This window comes from Aedes aegypti, chromosome 3 (assembly GCF_002204515.2).
Source record: "Aedes aegypti strain LVP_AGWG chromosome 3, AaegL5.0 Primary Assembly, whole genome shotgun sequence".
In the NCBI taxonomy this organism is placed as follows: Eukaryota; Metazoa; Arthropoda; class Insecta; order Diptera; family Culicidae; genus Aedes; species Aedes aegypti.
The window spans coordinates 163,782,087-163,797,734 of record NC_035109.1 but is presented as its reverse complement, the minus strand read 5'-3'; the positions used below and the strand labels follow the sequence as shown (position 1 = coordinate 163,797,734).

The 15,648-nt window shown below is 39.6% G+C and overlaps 1 protein-coding gene across 1 annotated transcript in view; it reads right to left on the bottom strand.

Moving 5' to 3' along the window:
• Positions 1-15,648, bottom strand: part of LOC5578435 (lachesin) — a 334,955-nt gene that overhangs the window by 174,594 nt on the left and 144,713 nt on the right. Inside the window, exon 3 of the mRNA XM_021849376.1 lies at positions 11,753-12,088. Within this exon, the coding sequence (XP_021705068.1) occupies positions 11,753-12,088 (336 nt within the window). The remainder of the gene's footprint in view (positions 1-11,752; positions 12,089-15,648) is intronic.

Genomic DNA, 15,648 nt, shown 5'->3' with positions numbered 1-15,648 from the left:
TTCGCGTCAGGAAGAAGGTCTATTCGGTGTTCCATTAAATTGGTACGACCTAACTGTCCTTCTCGAGTTTCTGGTAATCTTTTAATCGCGTGGTAAAGCCCTCTTGTTCTTTTTCCTTAAGTGTATGTTCCGTAATCAGATCTTTAACTGTTTCAAGTGATTTCTTGGGCAACTCTACGGTAGGCATCTCCAAACTTTCGTCTACAATTTCATTTGCGGTGCTCACGGCAGTAATTTCCGGATATGGTTCTAATTGAAAGCAGATTCTAGCGGTGCGATCTCCGAAATAATCTTCAGCGAACGTTAAATCCGTATTAGTGTGGTCACTCTTCACCTTTTTTGTGTTTTCAGTTCCAGACGACACTAATTGAAACCCAAATTTAGTCAGAAAATCAACTCCTAAAATCAACGTTTTTGTGACCTCGGGCACAATTATCGTTGGAATCACATGGGTCGCCTGTTCATAGGAAAAGGGAACATTAACATAACCCAAACAACGATAGGCTGTCCCGTCAGCAGTTGATATTTTTAGCGGGATGGGGTGAATTTTCAGTCCTAGCTTGTTGATAAGGTTCACTGAACTTATTATAGATAAACTAGCGCCGGTGTCCGCTAACCCTTCGATCTCTTCGGATAGAATTCTCACTTTCAAATGCGGACATTTGTAAAACGTAGTGTTTATGTGATGGATACTGTTGAATATGTCGTAATTGGGATTGGGAATCTCTTGATTATGGTTACGAGGGCAAGGATTCCCGGAATTGCCCTGTTTTATTAGTTTTTTGGCAATTCTTCCTGTTGACCCAAATTGTGGTTATTCGGACATCTGTAGGCCGTAGTGTCCGTCAACCCACAAATATGGCAAAAAATGGTTTTGCGCTTATCGCAATCCTTCCACATATGTCCTACACGTTGACAATTCCAACAGATCGCTTGCTTGGTCTTCTCTGAGTTTGTCTCAGCATTTGGTTTACCTCTGCCAAATCCTCTACCCATTTTAGCTTTCAACGCATAGATTTCCTCTACTTCTTCACCATTCAAAATCTCTCCAGTGACATCATCTTCACATTCCACTTGATGGATGGCTGGACGAGGTTGAACGGAACAAGAATATAAGTTGGACTCGAGAGCATCGAACTTGAAGCAGAGTTGAGCCAGATGCTCAATCGAGTGAATTGGTTCAAGGGCTAGTCTACGCTTGTAGGAAAGCTTCATGTTTTCTACAATTATTTCGAACTTTTCGGCCTCCGACATTTTCTTAATCATTCGTTGTGCGAGCATCTCCATGTCTGTCAGGTATGCACTGAACAACTCAGAGGGTCGCTGTTTTCGGGCACGCATCTCCTCTCGAATGATACGGTCACGATTCGGATTATCGTACCTCATCTTTAGGTATGCTTCCAACATTTCCCACGATGTAAACTTCTCCTCGTATGTGGTAAACCAGACGTAGGCGCTGTCTCTGAAGAGCAAATGCGCATGCATCCTCAACTCATGTTTCGTAATATCGTACGATCTACAAAGGATGTTTATTTGTCTTAGAAAATCCGTGACAGGGACAACGTTGGAGTCACCCGTAAACTTTGGCCATTTCTCAATAATACTACATTGCTGATGCGGCAATCGTCTCGAGTATCCACTAGGTGGTAACTGCAAAGAATTTCGTTGACCACCTGGAAAATAGTCAAGATTTGCAGTTTGCTCATTCCGAGGTGTAGAGCATCTAGTTCTGTTCATGAATGGTTCTCCAGTAGGGAAACTTCGTCCAGTTCCAGAAACTTGTCCTAACGCAGGATTGTGATATGTCCCAGAAGCGTATCCAGATAACTGTAGTGGCGGCGAAGGATCAGGCATCGCTCGCTTAACTGGAATACCGCTTCGAAGTACATCTGAATTAGCTGAAAGCCCTGCATGATCTAAATTAATTCTAGGATCAATGCTAGCATTCACCATCTTGGCCGTTATTGCCTCCACAGACGAGTTTTGAACTTGAGAAATACCCATCTGTTGACGAATAATCTGATCGACACGCTTTTTAATGTATGTTTCTATTTCAGAGACGTGAATGTATTCACTGCTTTGCTGAGGCACATTAATACGTACGGTGCCCGAATCGTTGGAACACTGTCTCGAAGTCGCTTGTTCGACGATAGGTGGTTGGGCAGGCGATCGAAGCCTTTCACCCTGGTTTATTGAACGGTTCGAAGCCCCTGCATCCAATCCTTGGAAGTTAGAAATACCAGTGGTACTCTGAGTTTCCTCTGCCGGCAGCGAAGGAACTCGAAGGGTCCATGGATTCGATTGGAAGGTGTTGAAAAACTCGACTTGGCGTGGGACCGTACTTGAACCCGAAGCCGGTTCAGCTTGTCGGAAATTCAGCAGGTCTTCCACTAAAGCGGGTATCACCTTGGCAATGTCCCTCTCCGTTTTCTCCGGATTGCCACCCACAACTCCTTCAGTCTCATCCCAACTCATCAGCCACGGGGATCCAGGATTTCGCTGCACGTTCCTGAGCGTCTCATTATCACCAAGATTGGGCCTCGTCAAAAGTTGACCTCCAATCCGATTCTCCTGCGGACTAACGTCAGAAGGGTTTCCATGGGTTGTGGACTCCGCACTCGGTCCCTGGCCGACGGTTTCGTCCAACCCAGTAGCAAAATAAGTTGTCGCAATTTTCGAGATCATTTCCAACAAACTATGCAGAGCTTCTTGTTGCTGAGTAGTACGAGGGGTGTACCTGCGAACACGATGGTAATAATGTACCAACCTAGAGAAGCAGGTCGGGTGTGGTCCCTCATTCAGAAGATCTGCGATCTCTTTTAGTTTTCTCGGTACTTCCCGAAGGTCATCAGTCATCATTGCTTCAGTCACACTAACGTACTTTTCCGAATCCGGATCACGAAAAACTACTCGTAGATCTCGTCGACGATTTTCGACGGATCCAGTGAGCATACAGTTTCTTACTGCTAACTCATAATTCACTTCACTTTCATCTAAATGATTAGGATTAATTTTGAACGACTCCATGTCAAACAAACCAAAAAATTCAAATTCACTAGTAGAAAAATATTCACTTAATCACTAAAAAATCAAATTGAACCAAAAAAAAATCACTTATGCACTATTATCAAACCGAATACAACTAACCGAAACCGAATATAACTAATCAAAACCGAATACCTTATCGAACTAATTGAATCACTAAATACCGAATCTTCAAATATAACCGAAACTTAAGAAAAACAAAATACGATACGAATATAATTGAGTTCAGAATAAGCAATCCAGGTACACAGTTACAAGCAAATATTTACAACTTAAAATTTCGAATTCCAACCAACTTCTAAATTCAAAAATTCACGAACTACTAACTGTTCTCGGGCCCCACGTTGGGCGCCAAAATGTAACAATCCTTTTTGTATCTTAAAGCTAACGGTTTATGCGCCACCTTCTAATTGAAGGACCGTTAACTCGGATTTAGATCCCGGCATGAGACCGCTATCTCAGAGCAGGCCAACAGTTAATAACGGACCGAATTGTGTACAAATTGACCCAACCAATGAAGCAAACTTTACTAATGACTAGTAAATCCGACAAAAATTGTATAACTAAAGAAAAATCGTACAGTCGAGCAGTCGAGTTGTGTCTTTGCTAACTAGACCAACCAATTTGCGAAAGTTTAACTTTATATGACGTCACGAACTAGTGGAGGGAGAACTGAATTCGAAGTAACATTTATTTCTCATCAAGCTTCGCATTTAAAATTTGACTGATCAGGTTTGTTATAAGCTTCACATATAAGAGGAACCAGTTTATTCTACGACTCGATTCAGTTCAAGAAAACCCTACTCTTTATTTTGTGACGTCACGGTTAACTGTATTGGCTTATGTTTGAACCTTTTACTAAAAATAGTATTTCTTTCTTCTTAGGCAATAAACTAGTCTGACCTTAAGCCGGAAACGTTGCGGCTCCCACGCTGTCCTTGGGCGATTAGTTACAGTGGTTTCGTTGCCAAGCTTGGAAGTCCAGTCGTTGTTCGAGAGGTGGTTTGATTGTTGGCGGTGAGATTACCTTGGACTTACCATAGAGCAAACACTAGCACGATCCGTGGGTGACGATGAACTCAGGGTAGATGCGTCCCTGTCTAGTGGAGTGACGAGCACGTGGACGAGGCTCGATATCGTCCCACTTGACTAAACGGATCTTAATTCGAGCAGTATTGCTAGCCCGATTCGGATTGTACACTTTTACACCGATGCTACAGTGTCTCCGCTCAATGCCTAGCTTTTCTGCGCGCCAACGGTTGATCGCTACGGCACCGCAGAGTCTAATTCGGTCTGCCAACTCGAACCACGTGGACTGACCGCTCTTGCTTCAACTTCGTCCTGGAAAAATATGGACCAACTCCGGACGAACCACCCACGTTGGATGGGCAAAGCCTATTCAACGTTAGAATTTCACTAATTGCTTCACTTAAGGTCGAAATAGTAATGGCTTACCTGAACTAAACCACTATTAAGGCACACGTGGTTGTCACACGGTTCTTTACTAAACAACTTATAAAAAACCTGTAATTGATTTTTTTTTTTTAATTTATACATTCACTGAACAAAGTACTTTCCCGGAAATTACTTCGATTTCAGTTTGAAGCTAATACACCTTAACAATTTGAATTTTCTTCTAGAATCACTCCGACAAAATATCGACTTGTCAATTCGAGCACTCCACTTTAAATGAAAAGACACTGGCGATACAAATTGGTATAGACCTAGAAGCTACGACGCAGTTTGTCTGCAAGCTGTACAATTTTTAAGAAGCCTTTTCCTGATTGGAAATTTGAAAAAGGATGGAATTTTCCACAGGAGTGGAAATTGTGCAGAAAGAAAATTAACATGATTAGGTAAATTCGCCAATCAATATGCAACACGCCAATCAATGTATAACACGCGCGGGCTTTTGATTTCATATCATGTCGACGTATCTAAATCGAGCTTTTTTTTACAATGAGGTGGCAGCACTAGTAAAAATTAAATGAAAGCTTCGTGGATCCTATGTTATAGGGTACACGGAAAGAAATTTATTTCTTACTTTATGCACAGTTAACAGAAAAAAAAACAAAACATGAGAATTTATTTTATTTGACGAATAATTCAATTTCTTACAAGCCCAAGCAACAAACTCGGAGTTATAATACCCACCCACGTGTGTCAAGGATAAACGCTGTGTTCCTATCGAACCGTCGGTCATCCCCGGAGTCGCAAAGTACGTTCCGGCCGACTAGACCCGCAAACTTAGAGCTACGGCCGTCATCTACATAGCATCCATTTGCGGAGAGGTGCTCTATCACCCGAGAACGGGGACCTCGTGCGGAATTCCACGTTAAGGCTAATCAAGTCCTGAGCGCTGTCATTACCACCTTCGGAAAGCGATCGACCCTTCTTCGTGCCATCCAGGGCCCCAATGGTGCCGCTGCCGCTGTTCACGCCTCCCACCTCCGCCGCCACACCGTTCATCATCGAAGCCACCCATTCTGTCGCCGTAGAGATTCTCCATCAAAGCCATCCCCTCGTCATCGTCGGGAATTCCCTGGCCAGTGAATCACAGGACTATTTACAACGCCTAATAAACCAGTTGACCGTAAGTACCTGGGTTGAATTTAGGTTCCTGCACTCCGAAAATTCCCCCGGTGCACACAACACCCTGAGACCCGGAACCAGAAGAGGCCGTGAGTGCCCACCCTGGAGGCTGCCGTTGGCTCTAGACCAGCAGCCTGGGGCTGTAGGCCGGTTTCCTTCTGAAACCGAGCGGTGAGGTTCCGGGGTCAAAAAAGAGGTCTTATACCATACAATATACAAGAACACTAAACTGAGAAACAGGCGTGTATGGGAACTACAAGTTACATTAAAATACCAAAATCAACACTGGAAACCCAGGATCCACACTAGAGTCCCAGGTTCCACACTGAAGTTACTGGATCCACACTGGAATCCCAATGTCCACACTCAATATCCACGGATTCTAGGATCAACACAGGACTTCCATGATCTACGCTACAATGCACGCTGGAATACCAGGATCCGTACTGTAACACCAGGATCCACACTGGAACCTCAGATCCATACATGCTTCCGTTTAACACTCTTTCAAGATTCTTTGATTTGGAAACCACGCATATTGTAATATAAGACAAGCGTGGTGATGCCGACAAAAGCAGCTGACAAAAAAAAATAAAAAATTGAAGTATTTCATGCTTACAGCGCAACCTAGTCGAAGAATTTTAAATTAAACAAAAACGTATCATTAGACTGACCTTGAGTTTTGTTTGACTTATAAAAAAATATTATGGAAGTTTTGTGCTAACAGCATTACAACATTATAAGAAAATAAAGCACCCATTAGAGGAAGAAACAAGAATCCTAATAAATAAAACCAAATATCGTAAAACGGGGTAACTTTGATAGTTTTTTCGAAGCAAACTTGAATATATATATGCATGCTGTTTCAAAGAATTATAGTTTATATGTTTAAAACAAGTACTGGCATCCTAGCTTTAGATTGCAGTTGATAGGTTGCCAAAAGATTTATTTTGAATGGATATATAATTTTTCATATAATCGAAAGTCGGTTTTCTGTTTTGGGATTACTTTGATGATGGAGTATGAATCGAACAAAATTGAAAAATTACGTAACAATTAAAGGGCATTGTATACCTCTAGGCGTTTAACGTTGTATGGAAATTTCTGACTTAGATTACCAAAAAGTGGCCCCAGTTTGAAAAAATGGTTTTCGCTAAGAGATTTGAGACCGAATTCATGTGTTACTGCAAATAGGCTGTCAAGGATAAGCGACGAACTCATTATGACTCCATCAATAAGTGATCGTAGAACAGATTGTTTGTGAGCGTTTCAAAAATGATAAAATCTTATATGCATATAAATCCTCAAATGCACTTGATTTCAACGAAAATAGCTTTGACCAGTGTTGTGAAGAACTCAATTTCTCACAACTCACGCTTGAGATTTTTCATGCGTGAGTTGTCAATCACGCAACTCAGCAGTCAAAAAATGATGAATGAGTTTGATCACCTTTTTGACTCATTGTCTCGTATTTCCGCAGTTAACTCACATACGGCAATAATTTCTTGTTAGTCTGGTAAAATTATAGTAATCCTTTCTAACGTAAACAACAACATTCGGGTTTCACGAGTTTTTGCCGGGTTTTACGACTGAATCATTTTTAACCATTTGAGTTGATTTTGCATCAAAATCTCAAGCGTGAGATTTGCGAACCAGATCTCTAATGAGCTTGCTCTCACGGGAGAGCGTATTGATTGAGATTTGAGTGTGAGTCAACAATGGCTTTGACATAAAGTGTCATACTGATACTTTTTACTTTTGCATTCGTTTTGCTTAACTGGTTAACAGAAACTTTGTTATTTTGTTAAGTATGTGGTGGGTCTCGCACTATCAAAGTTACCCACATTATCAATGTTACCCCGTTTTACGGTATTCAAATTCCGTCAGACTGTGATGCGAACGGTTAACTAGAACACGTGATAAGAACATATAATTCTCTGTTAACTCAATGTACTAGGAAAGTGATTTTGAAGACAAAACTTAGAGGCCACTGCTCTTGGATGACTTACGATCAGGCTTTATTTTACTCATCTTGCACCAGCGTCGAACATTTAAAATTTATTCCGATATGCTGGTCAACGATTGACTGATGCGCGCGTGAAGTCGAGTTTGGTTGGCTTTGACTGAACACGAGATAATAAAGAGAATTAAGAAGAAGACCGAAAGGGGCGTTTCAATTTGAATGACGAAAGTGGCTAAGATATCGCGCGATGATGTCTGTGTCAGGAATACACAAGAAAAATGTGCTTTTCTATGAAAAATAAGACAAGCTTCGATATTTCCTAATTTTTCAATAGTTTAGTCATGAGAATCAATAGTTTTCATTGTTGGAGTAGATTCGTAGAAAGATTTTCAATTGATTGGTGCAAGAATCTTGAAAATCTATCCGGGCGTTAGTAAGTTATTAACAGTCAAAATCTAACCACTTTTAGTGACGCGAGCGATTTTTCGTTTTTCGAAATTGTACCCCAGTATGTTGCCGTAAGACGTTATCCAACGTCAAAAAATGTTTTTGTAAACTTGTTTCGTATTGTTTTTGCTTAAAAGTATGGAACAACAATTTGATTCAAATACCGACCACTATGCTCATTCTGTCTCATATTCCAAACACCTTGATTGAAATTCCAAATATCATGATTGAATAATGTCCAAATGAATAATTTCGCAAATACATTCGTCTGACCTTGTTAGAGTGCAAGCGATGTTTGTTCAGTGACGGGTATTTGACAGAATATGTCTTCGAAAGAAGATGTCAGAATCATCTGTGTTTATGTTTTAATGTTGATGATGTTCGAGATGAAAATAGATGTGCTAGGAAATGAACTGAAAGTTGTTTAATTTTACTCTGCTTCCACGGTAAACCCCAACAGGTTATGGGCCCAGTGGAGTAACTGAATATAAAAAGAGAGTAAATAGTGAACAGTGATTAACAAGTTGATTAGAGACGAGACGAAAGTGATAAGTGGCTAATGTGAACGAAAAATGGATATGGATCTAAAGGCTGGAACAGTTCGATTGAATTTCCATAATTACGATTAATGGAGGGAGAGAACGAAGCAAATCTTAATTCGGGAAGGCCTTTGGAGAGTTTTTGCAGATGATCTTCCGGCAATTAGCAAGCGATCTGAATCTTGGGTGGATAAGGACGAGAGAGCAGCGGCTACGATTGGTTATCTAGTGGAGAATAGCCAGCTGCAACTTATCAAAAACGCAAGAACAGCCCAGGAGACTTGGAATATTTTGCGCGATTACCATGTACGGCAGTCTTCCGCTGGAAAAGTTGGTCTGGTGAAACGTTTATGTCGCTTGGAAATGGAGGAAAATGGGGACGTAGAAGAGCATATGATCAAGATGGATTCATTATTTGACAAGCTGGCGGAGGTGGGTTACGAGATTTCGGAGGAAATGAAATGCAGTTTCGTCATGGCGAGTTTTCCTGAATCCTACGACAGTTTTGTAACAATGGTAGAGGGATGCGATGGAAAATTCACGGAAAGAACGGTGAAATCAAAACTTCTGAATGAGTACTACAAACGCCAGCAGAAAGTTTCGGTGCAGGAAAAGAAAGTCATGAAAGCCTCTGTGATGAAAACAAGAAACTCATTTGGTGTGGATTCGGATCAACGCGAAGAACGCCGTGTTTGTTTTGAATGTGGCAAGCCAGGTCATATCAAGAGAAACTGTTATATCTACTTGTCGAGACTAGCTGAAGAGCAAGGCATTCATCGTAAAAACACTGCAGACAGAAGTAATGCAAAGGTTGCTGTTCAAAAGGTGGATAATCGGTCTGTTTGTTTTTCTGCTATGAAGGAGTTGGATGGTAGTGGTGGATGGATTATCGATTCTGGGGCGTGACATGACATCTGATCGGTCGTTTTTCGATCAATTCGAAAACAAACAGTGTAAACTTTGCTTAGCTGATGGAAAGAAGACGAATATTGTTGGTGTTAGAGAAGGACATTTCACGGGATTCGACAAGGATGGAAATGTAGTTGTTGTGAAGTAGGTGAATGTTTTGTTTGTACCAGATCTTCGCCACAGAAACGAATTGTTGAGTCTAGAGCACGAGTGGAATTCAATGCAGATAAGTGCTGCATTCATAAGGATGATAAGATTGTTTTGGTTGCAAAAGTTGTCAATGGAGTATACCGTTTGTAATAGTGTATATGTTTGAAACTGTAAACATCGAGGAGGAGTGTTAGAGTGTAAGCGATGTTTGTTCAGTGCCGGGTATTTGACAGAATATGTCTTCGAAAGAATATGTCAGAATCATCTGTGTTTATGTTTTAATGTTGATGATGTTCGAGATGAAAATAGATGTGCTAGGAAATGAACTGAAAGTTGTTTAATTTAACTCTGCTTCCACGGTAAATCCCAACAGACCTGACTCTACTGGCCTTAAACTAGAGAATCATCACTACTCCCGAGGTATAAAATAGATTGGAAGACATAAAATTCAATTGCAGTTGACTGCCATTTTCGGGTCATTTGATTAAATATTTCAGCGAAACACTTCAACCAAATCGCCATACAAAAACCGAGTGTTCGGAATATGAGTCTGTTCAGAATTTGAGACAAAACGGTATAGACTTGAAAAAATGCATATCGCATACCCCTACAATATGACTGGCATCGGTTTGCTTGTTCGCTCAAAATTTATGCAATCCAATCAAGCTGTTGAACACAGCCTGTCTCTCTCTCTCTCTCGCTTCCTCGGTCAAAGTTTTTCAAGTGCAGCAGCATTTGCTGTGCTTTGTAGGAGCGTAGGGCTTGCGAAATAGCGACTCTGCCAACAGAATCAATCCTGCGTAAGCTTATTCAAGTGTACATTTTTCGCTCTCTCTCGTTGCATATCGATTCGAAATTAATTAACAATAGCTAGTTTTGAATTTTTAAAATTGAATCCCAAACTTTTCCAGAATTTCATCGCAGTTTGTTCGTGTACGGCGTGCTGGAAAAACAATCATCGATGTACTGCACTGATTGGTGCAGGCAGGCACAACCAGACCGGATCTGTGCCCGGCATGAGCTGTAGTACAGTTATGTTAAAAATCGAACCACTAAAAACCTGCTTCGCGCGAATTTTGTTCCTTCAGCATATTTATATACAGCATATGCATATTGTGTTCTACGTCAATTTATGGAGTTTCGCTGAGAATATTTTACGAAAAGCATATATGCAAAACTAAAATCAGAAGATGCTGCTGACCTGCGTTTTGAGACTACCTAATCAAAAAATAATACTTCTCAGTTCTACAAAAACAGTATTTTTCATTACTCCTAACTATTGATGACTTTTCGATTATTCTTAGCTCTCGTGCCTTCATCTTGTCGCTGCCCCCGTTGATGAGATTTGGTGAGTCGAGTCCAAGTAATCAAAATGAAAAAAGAGAATAAAATCTGAAAATCGTCGGAAAGGTCTTTCTCGATAATTGTACACTGATGTTTTTCAACGCGTTTATTGCTATTTTTTACACGGTAGCTCGTAAAATAATAAATAGAAAACGTCGTAACAATCCAGCGCCGGATTTTTTTCCATACAAAACAATGGTCTACATTATAGTTCGTACGGTGGTCCTACGTTTCCCTTACTGTCGTTTTCCCGAAAACCAGTTCCCCTAATACCTCGCTTCCCCGAATAAATCATTTTTCCGAATAATTTTTTACTCTTATACTTTACTTAACATTATGCATTTCAGGGTGGTGAATAAACTGGTCATCTGGTATGTAGCTATATCAAATCGATTGGCAATCCATTCGAGCTTTATCCGAAAAGAATGACCACGTGATTTATGGGCAGCCCCATAGGTACTTCAATGACTACAACGAATTCACATAACAAATTAGCTAACGAGTTAGCTGTAAATAAATTCTATCAATACACCGAAGTTCAACTGAATCCGTATTCCGAACATGTTTCATTAATATCATTGCGTAACAGGTGTCGGTATTTTCCAACATGCGGGCAATTTGATTTAATCAGCACTCTTATCCTGGCACTGGTTGTCTATCAGAAACTCTGCATACAATAGCGCATTACCGGAAAATCACGCCAATTAAACATTATGAATAGGGACAGCAAACGTCAATAAAGCGTACCGATTTGAATACATACCTTGCACATCGATGCATCCGATTTGCTTCTTCATGGGGCTGGCGTTGATCTGACACATATAGCAGCCTCGGTCCGATTCGCGGAGTTGACGTATCCTCAGGCGCCACGTCCGCATGTCTTCGTGCACCACGCTGATCCGGGCATTGTGTGTCACTACGCGGCCCTGCAGAGCCAATACCGTCTGGTCCGATGCTCGCAGCCAGCCAACCTTGTACCGGCCTAGATTTTTCACCGAACAGGTCAACACTGCTTCTCGCCCCGCCGGAAATGTTACGTTCTGGATTGTGCCTTCGAATTCCGGTTCCGGATCGGCCGGCTGTTGTTGCGAATTGGTTTCTGTAAATATGGATATGGAAATGGTCAGTCAGAAAAGCTATTCAAATATTGGTATTCAATCTACTTCAAAATACAGTTATCTCTCCATGTAGTACGGAAGCATATATTCGGCTGAAATTCATAACCGTTGCAGATGATTTCAGTTTTTACAAATAAAGATCATTTTTACAAATATCGAGTGAGTCGAGAATCCCAGCCGAACTTGTAGGGTAATTTGCCCATTATTGCGGTATTCCCTATTATTGCGGTATAAGAATTAAACCCTCATTATTAATCGAAAACTCTATTTTCTATGGATATTATTGATGATGATGAAAGCTTATAGTATTCCCAAGCTGTACCAGATGAATACTTTACAAATTAAACGATTTTGATCGTTAGAAGAACAGTTTCAAATGATGCATCAAGAAAAGCCTATATTTTTAACCAGCCTCTTTATCTACAGGCGGGTTTTCATAAGCTCAAATTTTTAAGTTTAGAACCAAAACAATTATATGTAGCGCGTATATCAGTTCAGTATGGATGTAGTTACATGATAGATATTGAATTTTGAATAAAAATTCTATATTTTTGAGAAAAAGCATATACCGCAATAATAGGACAATGAAAATAGCTTTTTGCCTATTATTGCGGTATCTGCAAATCTCATTCAAAAATTAGATATTTCAATAGTAATTTTAAATGTAATTGCTGAAAACATTAATTATATTATTAGGATACTAATTAGGGACATAATTTTTAGTTATTCATACATTTATTTAGTTAAACAAAAGGTTTGTGTTTATCTTTACCCTGTGATTCGTCTTATTTACAAATATTTTGCAAATAAACACAATGTTTTACCAAAAAATCACGTAAACTGACTGAAAATCGGAACACATGCCAAAAATACGTCGAAAAACTAAGATATAAGATGATCGCAAGGAAGCAATCCTTTAAACTTGTGTTGCTAGTGGAAAATATTTCTAAAAACATCAAAATTGTAGGTTATACGTCAACAAATTCATTTCTTATATAGCGACTAGTGGTCTCAGATGGAAGAACCTTGTCTATTCACTTTAACATTGTCCACCTACGACGAAAGAGGAGACGAAACCGACAGAAAATCATTCGATTCTGTTGATTTGTTTTCGAATCGTGACATAAAGTAATGCATTAGTTTTCCTCATAGATATGTCAAAAGTCACACAAACTGACAGTACCGTGCAGTGCCATTAACATGGAGGGAGCATAAGTTCAATGCTCGAACATTGTGTGGTATTGAATGTATATTGAATGTAATAAAATCTATGATTTTCGGTATACCGCAATAATAGGACGGCACTACCGCAATAATAGGACAAAATACCGCAATAATAGGACAGAGGAAGAGCTTCAGATTTATGTCAAAAAAATGTATGTATGATTCCAAATATTACTTTTTTACTTCACTATACTCCAGATAAAGGATAGTTTTAACACTTAACATTGCAAAATACTATAATATTTAGATTTTGGACACTGCAATATGATTTCAATTTGAACACCGCGCTTAAGTCCTCCATAATAGGACGGATACCCTAGTTGATTATTTGTGCACATTCACTGACTTCGGTCTATCACGGAATAGCAACCATTGATATGTGTAGTCAGTCTAAGCTAAGCTAAGCTAAAGACCATTCTAACAAATATCAATGTAACATGTAGTTTGCCTTAACAAATGTCAAATTTTGTTTTTTTTTGGTTTGTAGTTTTTAGTGTTATTTTTTTTCTATGAAAATAATGTGAAATTCCTATACAATGTTTGGTTTGAGAATGACAGAGCAGTAGACACTTCTGGTTCCAAACAACAATTTCATGGCGATAGGGTGAAAATTTGTAAGGATGCCTACAATATATACCTTCAAGTTAACTACGAAAGGAGTACCCTAAAACTTTGATAGTTTTTGGAAGAAAATCTGAATATTTCCACTTACTTTTTAAAAGATTTTTGTTTTACATTTTTAAAACATGCATTTGTATCTCAGTTATCGATTGCAGTTGAAAGATTTCATAACCTTCCATTTTGAATGGACTGATATTTTTTCATATAATTGAGAATCTATTTTCTGTTTTGTGGTATATTTGATAATAAATATACTGCTTCGCGACTAAAAATGGGTTAACCAACGTGCGAAGTTCGATTTTTGACAAACTTCGCAGCTTCGCGAGTCGCTTCGCTATAGTGCGCATCTATGCCCTTCACCGTGTGCATTATGCGCACTATTGAGAATCGAGTTGCGACGCTGCGAAGTTGGTTAAAAATCAAACTTCGCACGTTCGTTAACCCATTTTTCAACGCGAAGCAGTATATTTAACCCAGGCCTACCCTACCTTTTTGGCTCTTTTTCGACATAAATGTTTGGTGCATTCGCAAGAATAGACCGATATAAACAAAATTGATGATAAATGAAAGCTTGGTAGTATATCTGTCTAAACCATGCTGCAAATTTTCAATTCATATCATACTATTAGCTAGCGATGATATTAAGTCCAAAAAATGATCCGGCCCGCGGGACGCTAGCGAAGAGTTTGATATAAATTTAAAATTTTCAGCATGGATTAGACAGATATACTTCCAAGCTTTCATTTAAGATCAATTTTGTTTATATCGGTCTATTCTTGCGAATGCACCAAACATTTATGTCGAAAAAGAGCCAAAAAGGTTAGGCATGCCTGTTAACCACATAAAATCGACAACCAAACTACTGTTTGCCATCATAGCTGTTGGAACTTGTTTGGAGAATCTTAAAAGAGAACATTGATTACATTTTGTGCATAAAATAACATGTTATTTTAACGTTAAATGCAAATTCTGACTTCGATTTCAAAATAGGCCCCAAAATGTACAAATTCTGATTGTTTGTAAGGGTTTCAAAAATGCAAAATGTCATCGATTTTTATTATTCAATAGAGCGCTGCATATGACGAGCCTAACCTCACTTATTTGACAGCTGCTGGTCCTGTTGTTTACATTTCGGACTTAGTCGTTTTTTCCATCATTTTTTCATCTTCGCATTTCTGTCACCAGCATGCTGATGGTGACGATTTTCAACGGTAGGAAGATAGAATAATACGATCCGTGGGTATCTGCAGTGGATTTGACCTCTCCTCGCAGCAAACTTTCACGAAATTAAGAATGATTCGAAAAAAGTACTAAGTCCAAACTGTAAACAACAGGACCAGTACCTGTCAAAATTGATGCGTGACGTCACAGTGCAGTGGAGTATATCTTCACATGTTATCGATTCCAATGAAAACAGTTCTGACGTGTAGTATCATACTAATACCACAGACAGAACAGACAGTCATGGAGGCTCGAACAAAATTTCATCTGAACCATGTGTAAAGGTGCGAATCAAACATCAGCGCCGCCAACGCAGACAGCCCGACATACAAACTGGTTTCGACAACACGATGTCAAGAAGTGAACATCAAAATGCATTAGCACAAAATGCAACGCTAGCGACAAGTGGCAATTTTTGTTATCGACACCAGCGCCAAAGTGTAAAAAGCGGCAAATTTGTAGCGTTCTCAATTTG